Below are 9,078 nucleotides of genomic sequence, written 5' to 3' on the forward strand. Positions count from 1 at the left end.
GCTTTTTGGAAAGATAAAGCCTCAGCTACTTTGGTATATCAAGACAGATTTGCAATCTGGGCACTAAAGCAACAAAAACCTGCAAGTCAGCAACAAGTGGGAGCCCTTGTTCTTAAGAAAAGGGCGTGGGGAGAAAGAAAAAGCAAGGCAAGAGACAGAAACTCGCTGGGACAAAATAAATGGTCAACAGTCATATTCGAATTTCTCTCAGTAATATTATAAGTCATTTTTCCTACAGTGAGAGAAGGAAGATCTACATTTAATTGAAAAATATTACGTGTATTGTAACACCAAACATGAAGGTAAACTTATCTTTTTTACATATACCTATATTTAGGTCTTACAAGACTTTCACAATGAAGTTACGTACAGTGATCATTCTGTAGACACACGACACATGGAAGCGGCACAACCAAGCTCAACTAAACACGGTGCTGGAGAGTACGATCCTGATAGAAAACAGTAATGAGAGGGAGGAAGGTTTAGAAATACATTTGCCTCATGGTGCTACTATAAGCACTTCTGAAAATTTGATGTCTACACGAGGGCCTCACTCTTCAAGAGGCTCAAAACTGGATTTGAGTGGGACACGAGTGTCTCCTCCACTCAGCACCAACCATGGACAGTTCCATGATATTAATCAGGGCAAATGGAGATCAAAGATTAACCTCACACTTTTCAAGTCCAGACACGAAACATAAACTCAGAATTACATTAAATGTATTTTTTTTAACTAGTGTTTAGGTGATTTCACTCAATAGAAACACTTTGCATAACTCACTCTCTTGTGTTGCAGTTCTTGTGTATGTTAAGGTGTTTACAAATAGCCCATTTCTAGTATGTATGGATTTGACTCCCTCCCAATTATTTGTGGATTGGTCCAGATGGAATAAATTTAGAAGGTTAGTCACTTTGTTCAAACTACAAAGGATTTCCACTCCACCTGCCCTAGCTATTTTTCCCCAGTCACTAATAGAACCAGCTTTTTCAGTACTTTTTCCACAAACTTAGAAGCAGCCTCTGCCTCAGGGGGGTGGGGAGGCAATCAGGAAAATATGCTGAGGCAGAGAAATAGTTTCTGTTTTCTCTTTACAAGAGGAAAAGTCAACCACAAATGGTTAAGTAGATTACTGTACATGAAATCACATATTTTCCTTGTTTCTGTTGATGCCACCCTGCAATGGGATGGTGGCTCCAAACCGTCACCTGGTCCTATGTCACATTTTTCCACGAGCTCTGACGTGAGACGCTTTCCCTTCTTCCTCTAAAGTTTTTGGATGCTTGAGATAGAAGGAAACTTGCAATAAGTCCTAAAAGTCGTACATTTTAGACTGGTTCGGATTATCGCGAAGCAGTGTCATTATGTACAAGAGTAAGATGTCATCTTCAAATGTTCTAAATGAGCAGAGCATCAGAAACCAAACATTTCCAGTCACTGAACATTTCCTGATTCTGTTCTAGGGAGAATGCGTGTGAATCTTACAGAAACAGGAAAGCTGATGGTGATGGGTTTTCACAAGTGTACATCTGGATCCTACACTTGTGCTCTTTTTCACAGAATCCTAGAAACTACAACACAAGAAAGAAAGAAATACTTGAAACCTATGAATTTACGGTATATGGTAAGATTGCTAACGTACCAGTAAGCAAATGCACAGCGCCTTTGTAGTCCGGTGGGCTTGTGAAGTGCTTGAGAAAAAGAAATAATTAGTTAACATTTTCTCCCAGAATAGCTTTTTTTAAAAATGTTTTTACATTTCAGTCACACAACTCCTGCAGACACACTACCTTTGTGTTATTTTACTATTTGCCCCCCTTTTTTGTGTTAATATTTGAGAGCAGAGCCTCGGAACATAAGCACATAAATTCTGTACATTTCAAACCAAAACATCTCTTGCTATTTCAATCAGCTATGGAAAGGACAAATTGGTTCTGTGATGGTTAATGAGTAAACTTTATTTATTTGTTTACTTTTGAATAAGAGCCCGTATTTCAGATACAAAGTACACCAATACAGGTGATAAGTTTCTGTATAAAAGTCAATCTGATTACGCCACAGAACTCACAAAATCTATTTTCTTAAAGCATACAGGGAAGCTGACCACACGTATCAGGTCTTTGTGCACTTTACTACAAGGGAATGCGAGCTGGCAGCTAACGGCCACTTCTTCACAGAACTAAAGAAAATCTTAAATAACATCATCTCCCATCTGACGTCTGTGTCACATTGTTGAGTCGCCCTACAAGTGCCACTCTGCCTAGAGGCCAAAACAAAGGCACCCGCATGAGCTATTTGTTAGCTTTCAAGGTAACGGATTGCAGTGTTGGTTTGGAGGTTTGTTTATAAACAACCTGAAAGTACTTTAAACAACGCCCAAAATACATGGAAGTCGAGCATAGCTTCACAAGTTGTTTCCCTGCTCTTTCAAAGCCCCTGCATTTTTTCTTAGTAGCCCACAGATGGAGCTAAAATGCAGTTTTTATGTGGAATTTGTAGTAGCGCACTTCCTACAGTCTTTGTGAGAAATGTCACTTTAAGGTGTGCGGTTTGAGAGGCGATAGCTAATAGAGGCCCCGCTTTTTCATTACTATTTGTTTACTAATTGTAAAAGGAAAATTATCGTATTTGGTTTTCATTATTTGATTTGTAATAAGTCTGTGACCTCTGTGGTTTTGATTCTAGAAAATGACAAGGAGGTTAAAAACAAGAGCCTCCCAGTTCCCTCACGGTAACACTGATGTGGCTGCATTGCCTTGCAAAACAGGTTAAATCAACCCCAACGGCTGCCCTAATTTAGAGGCGTTTTATCACTGAGGAGAGGAAATTATTCATTAATGCTTTGACCACATTCTCTCCTGTATTTGATCTCGTCATGTGCCAAGAGCAACGATCCAGCAGGTTACAAAACAGTTCTGTGGCCATTTTCCCCTTAAGTGAAGACAAGAAACATTCAGAACTGAAGACTCCAAGTTCTTAAATTTTACTTGAAAATTTAGTCCTTTCTGTAACCTGAGGGTGCTGTGTGAGAATTTAGTTCCACTCTTCCCGTCAGCGTAGCAGTTTTCCCCCAGTTATTTTATTGGTTGACCTCCAACTCTTAATGGAACAAAGCAATTTAAGTAACTGGATAGAAACCACCAGGACCAGATCTGGGTTTTCCTCCTTTTATCAGTCACTCATTTTTCATCATTCAAACACACCCACAAGAAGGAAAAAAAAGAATCACCATTCTCCACAAATTAGAGGGAAAATTAGGAGAATACAATAGGATGAAGTGAGCATCATAAGATGGTAAAAGCAGTCATGCGTTTTATTTCTCGATGTTTTCCAAAGTGAACCTGGAGATACCTGCCCAGGCTGTTTCAGTTCATTGCAATGTGTTCTTTAACACATGTCCGCGTATCTTTTTTTCTCTACCCACAGTCAGCCCTTTTGCACCAGGATGGGAAGAAGTTTGCTACCACATTCCTTACAACTGTGAAGATGCGACAAACCTGAGAAGTTCTGTGTCAGCCGCCCCTGTGACTCCTCTGTGTATCTAACACAAAGCTCTTCGCCTTAGCAGCTATGGATTTGGCTGGTAGTAACCCACATCCACACAGATTTTGTCTAAATGAATGTTCATGAACTTCAAATAGTTCAGTTCAGGATGGAAAATTGGGTTTAAGTCAATTTGATCCAAACAGTTAAAAAAAAAATAAATAAGGCTCATTATTTCCTTTATATTTACTCCTAAGGATAAAGAATTATAAACATTATTATTTATAGTAGTATACTGAACTTCCAGTTTTCTAAACTAAGTCCTTGATTTATGATTTGGTAAATGGAGTACAGTTTAAAGTAAGTCCACTGTAGCTGATTCCTACAGCCAGATCTCTTTGGCTTCTTAGTGTTAAAACAAGCGATCAGGCTGCATGCAGACTACAATCCCAGGCCCCCTGAAGCCAGAGGACAACTCCCATTTAGGGCAGTGGGTCAGATGTGTGACAATCAGGACTAGAAAGTATTTACGGGTATTTTTAAATCAAGAAGAAACATCCAATAATTTTTATTCTTCCAATGTTTCTTAATTTTAAGCAAGAGATCGAATTGAAGAGTTTTTTCCAAAAGCAGACATATGCTTTGAGTCACGAGTTTCAAACTGCTCCTGCCATACACTACATGGACAACAGTTTCTCTGTTATTTACACTGACAGCAGTCTACCAGGTTTCAGGAAAAATGACATCACCTACAAGAGCTGCGCTAGTTGCTGTGGGAAATATAAAGCACCTTGATTTAAACAGAGCTTGTTTGCTCTGATCACAGGTTTCTTTAAAGAGAGTATTTGCTAAGTATCAGTGTCAAAAGCAGTGATGTTTCCATTCATCTTTTGGAAAGACATTCACTTTGCAGATTTAAAACACAACCTGATAGGAACAGAAAAGAAGCTGGCAGTGTTTGTTGGCGTGCTCATGGGTGTAGCTGTAATTCCAAACAGCATAAGGGGGAGCAGTGAAGTGGATTTTTCTCCTCCCAGGTCACTGGTGAGTGACTGTGCTCAGGACACAGAGCAAATGAGAAACAAATACCTTAATGCTAGAAAGCACCTGGCTGTTTGAAAAGCTGCTTCACCAGCAGCACTCCTGCAGCTGGGGTGCTTAGCGAGGGACAGGCTCAGCGAGCTTGGGAAGGACAGGATCTTACCACGCTGGAAGGCACACGGTGACACGCGATGGCCCCAGCCAAAACGCTGACTCTGTTCTCTTCACCGTAGTCTGCAAGCCTGGAATGTACAGCCCTAACCACGACGTGACCTGCTGGGTCTGTACGAGGCCTGAACTCAAGATATACGGAGCAAAATCTTGCTGACAAACCGGTGCCAGAAACTGGAAAACCGAAGCACAGCTGTGAAAGTATTCTTGGTTTTGTGATGTTCATTTTTAGCTGCCAATTCTGGAAGCAGACGTTAATTTTTGAACAATCTCAACACATCATCTTTCACACACCCTTAGATTTGCTGTATTCAGGGACCACTTAAAAATGTTGAGTAAAGCAAAGTGCTCACGCAAGGTAAAGTAATTCAGTAGAAAAAGGGCATTTGTCACATGGCTGTTAGTGCCAAGAGTCCGTTTGTTGGTGGAGACACCAGACACACCACAACTTTGTGCTGTGGTTTGCTCAGAGAGCACGGAGGAGCTATAAACAACCTGGGGAAAGATGGCAGAGCTGTAGTGGAATTACGTGCCATAATGACATGTGCAGAGTATCTATGGGCAATTTCTAGCAGATATTAATAGAAGTATTTAATCTTTGTGATTTATAAACATTAAAAGCCCTTCCCCTTGTTTTCCCCCATTTCTCTGTGTCTGAACTTTTCCAGCCTGCCTTGTTCAAATCCATACAACGCACTGGTTAATGAACACCCACCCGCTTTCCCTGCTGCTCCTCCAGCAGGAGCTCTGCTGATGGACATTCAGAGTGGAAACTGAAATCAGGCCCAAGACAAGAGAGGGTTCGTAACAAATCCTACAGCCCAGCACTCAGGAGAATGAAGGACCCAGCTTTTACGGCTCTCTTGTCTGCTGCTCCCCAGAAAGCAGTGGGTATGTCCTGAGGAAGCAGAGAGCCTGCAGAGCCTTCTCCCCCCTCCTGCTGCTGCAGCTTTTCCTTCAGCTGCATCAAATCCCCGTGGCAGAGCCCTGCAGGCCCCAGGTGCTGTGCGCGACAAGCAGATGATCCTCTTACACCAGCTGTAAATTCCCCACAAGTTCACCGGATGAGTAACAAGTCAAGATGCAAATTGCCAAAGCACTGAGATAATGGGAATTGTTTCTTTCCAGACAAGACAGGCTCTGATCTGATTTTGAAGGTTAGCTGCTGGATCTGCAGCAACTGAACGTTTCACTCACAAAACCTTTACTAACAGAGCTTTGTCTTATTACTTGCAAGACCCTGCCTTCCCCCCAGCCCCTGTACAGCGCAGGGAAGGGGCTGTGTGAGCCCACCAGAGCAGGCAGCCTGCCACAGGCTTCCAAGGCCACAGTGGAGCTACCAAAACACCAGCTTTTAAACTTGCTTTTAAGCTCTGTAAGCTGCTCCCTGCTCGGAGCTGCCACCTTCCAGGCTCACCTTGTCACCAGAGGACCCTCATCCTCTTTTCCCTTGTGAGGCACAGCCAGCACGGCCCCTTTTGAAGCCACTCGTGTCATGGTGGTTGTAACCACACCACAGTGCAAGCAAAGGGGACCCTGTGCTGCACGCACACAGCCAGGAAAAGCCATGCACAGCCTCCCAGCACGGAGCCATTGCTTTCTTTTTTACACTATGTAGGACTAAATCAAGCAAAAGAGCACCCCCAACTCCATAACTGCAACTTCTTATGGCATCTTGGTGGGTATTCATCCAAAAATCGACCAGATTCAACCCGGTTTAACTTATCCATCTTGACAGGAACACAGCAGGAGACGGTACGGGCACAGACCATGCTCCAAGCTTTTCAGAATCATTACTTATTAAATACTGACGAATAAAATGTACTGTAACGAGCATTTAAACTGCCTGTAGGCTGATTATCCTCGCTGCCAACTGGACACTGTGTGCACGGCTCAGGCTTACACAGATTAAGCAGACGGGCTCTGTGCTGCCTGCGTCTCCTGGCCTATTTCACCACCAAGGAATGCCCTGCTCATCAATTATCACGGGGGAAAAAAGCTGTGAGTAGGTACAAAGTGCAATAGTGAGTTGTAAATGAACATTTATTCCCCCCTCCTCCTAAAAACTGGAGGTATAGAAAGCTCTTAGAGTGCTTCACCTTTTTAAGCCTTAAAAGTAGAAAAATAAGTCAAATATTTCAGTATTGTGTTGCGAAGGAGTTTGTCTCCTTAATTCTGTGGAGACTTTCACGGCTTCACTGTGACCTTCCCTGTGTAAATTCTCTCATCCAGCCGGAGCTCCCCCTTGCTGCCTGCACAGCCCCAGCCGCAGCCGAATCTTTTATTTATGGCCCCATCCCTCGCAGTTCGCTCTCTTCCCCTCTCCGGAGCCACCGAATCGCTGTCACACTTCCGATTTTACAAATTGCAGTAATCAGCTCTCACTTCACCTCACCTTTGCTTTTTATGCTCGCTCTCTGTCTCCCCCAGCTGCAGTAGCTCACCAGGAATTGCAAAACCTTCCTGGCTGCTTTAAATCCTCCTTTTTTTCCCCGCTCTGCTCTGGTTTTACACATCTTCCTCTTGGAAACGCAGCTGCAGCCAATGTTCTCTGTGTGCGGGGGCCTCAGTTGCTCCTCAGCCCCTCAAAGCGCTGCTTTAACCTGCCCCGACCCCACGGCTCCAATCTCACTTTCTGCAAAGGACAACTTCAACACCTCAAGAGCTGGGACAAATTCTCATAAATTTAAGACCTAAAACTTCCCGTCCCCTTCTCCGTGCAGGCCGCCCACTGACAGCACACGAACGCTTTCAAACATCCAAAAAATGACCAAAAAAAATAAATCACCGTAACCTGCCAACTGGAAGCCGCAGCCCGTTATTTTAACATCATTTCCCAGCCTGAACAAACCACTTGAGAAACACTTCTCAGACGCGCTGTAGAGCACTCACAGCAAAGCTGCCAGGACCACGTCTGCCACGGTGACGGTGACACCGCCGCTGTGGTGGGAAGGTTGGCTCCCAACTCCTGCAGCATCGCCGGTACCCACGAGAGACCCGTTCCTCCAAACTGAAGCCCAGAGGGGCTGAAGAGGAGCTCAGGGCTCATTTCAATGAGCAGGAGCCTGCTCAGCGGATGATGAGGAGAGAAGCAGGTGCCCATCCTGGGAACTTGTCACACGTGGGGTGAGGGGGCTGCGCCAGGAGACTGCGGTGCAGCCCCGTTAATGCACGCCCAGGAATTACCTCTCAGGACCTGCTCCAAGAGTTGCTTTAGAGGAAAGGAGCTTAAAAACCAAAAGGCGAGGATGCAATTTCTGTCCCCAGGACCCCCAGCTGACACCACGGGTGACACGGACACCTCGCAGGATGCGGTTCTGGGCCTGGAGAGGTGAAAGCCCATGCAAGCTCTGGCGAAGGAGGGCACGGACATTGATTGGCACAACCTCATCTGGACAAAACGGCCATCGGAGAAACGACCCCATGCTCCGCGGTGCCAGCGCGCACGAGGGACGGGAGGGAAAATTGGCATTTCAGGTGGGGGAACACATGTCCAGCCCCAGTGCTGAGCTCTTGGCCACACACACGGGAGGAGATACTGGGATTTTAGCTCTGCTTCGGTTTCCTCTCTGCTGAAATTAAATTTCCTCCTGCCCAAGTCCAGCGGCCACATTTTCTGCGCAGCACCAATCCCATAACGAGCAGCATCATCGGATTAATGAGTCCTTTGCAGGCAGTGAATAAGTATGATTCATTATTGGCAGCGATGCCACTGCAAATGGAGTTTTGGTGGTGAAAATAAATAAATAAGGCTATGTAACTGAAGGGCCATTGATGAAGTGTAGACCAGCTTTAATCACAGTGTAATTGCTGCCATCGGTTCTAATTATTTATAAATATTTTTATAATTGTGGAAATTAAACAATTAGACATCCTTCCTTCCCTCTTCTAAATCTAATCAGTTAAAAGTTCAGGATATGGTCTGGGGCCGCGAATGCTGAACACACTTCATTTTCGGGCTGAGGAAAATAAAATTTGGGCTTTCTTCTAATAAGACCTTGCAAAAGCCCAGTAAATAACTGAAAATCCACCGGAGCCGGGGGCTGCGCAGGGCCTGCCGTCCCGGGGAGCATCGCTGGGAAGGGAGTCACCACTGCCGGAGAGGACCCAGTTCCTAAATCTTGCCCCGGTGACACATTTTCCTCCGTCCCTGTTAATTACCACGGGGTGCGGGTGGGCAGAGCACCTTGGAAGTTCATAACGGAGATTTACCGCGTGCTGGCACGGTGCAGAGGGAGGTCACGCTGCTAATTCCCCCGCTGCTGATCCCAGCAGATAAATCTACAGCGCACCAGGAAATGGATTACCCAGAACGCGGTATTAAAATGGATGATGATATTCCCTCACCTAAAGAAAGCGTTGACTCCAACGCCGAGGCTCCCCGT

At 44.7% G+C, this 9,078-nt stretch overlaps 1 protein-coding gene across 1 annotated transcript; it reads left to right on the top strand.

The window, feature by feature from the left end:
* Positions 1-242: 242 nt before the first annotated feature.
* On the top strand, positions 243-4,802 carry ZPBP2 (zona pellucida binding protein 2; the record flags this gene model as incomplete). Its single annotated transcript, XM_010178573.1, is given in 10 exon segments — positions 243-302; positions 797-851; positions 853-902; positions 1,462-1,584; positions 1,587-1,622; positions 2,086-2,216; positions 2,218-2,308; positions 3,425-3,507; positions 4,079-4,254; positions 4,751-4,802. Coding segments are annotated over 10 exon segments (857 nt in total), but the record flags the coding sequence as incomplete, so codon positions are not given.
* Positions 4,803-9,078: the final 4,276 nt, after the last annotated feature.

Source organism: Mesitornis unicolor, unplaced genomic scaffold (assembly GCF_000695765.1).
Source record: "Mesitornis unicolor isolate BGI_N332 unplaced genomic scaffold, ASM69576v1 scaffold10352, whole genome shotgun sequence".
Taxonomy (NCBI): domain Eukaryota; kingdom Metazoa; phylum Chordata; class Aves; order Mesitornithiformes; family Mesitornithidae; genus Mesitornis; species Mesitornis unicolor.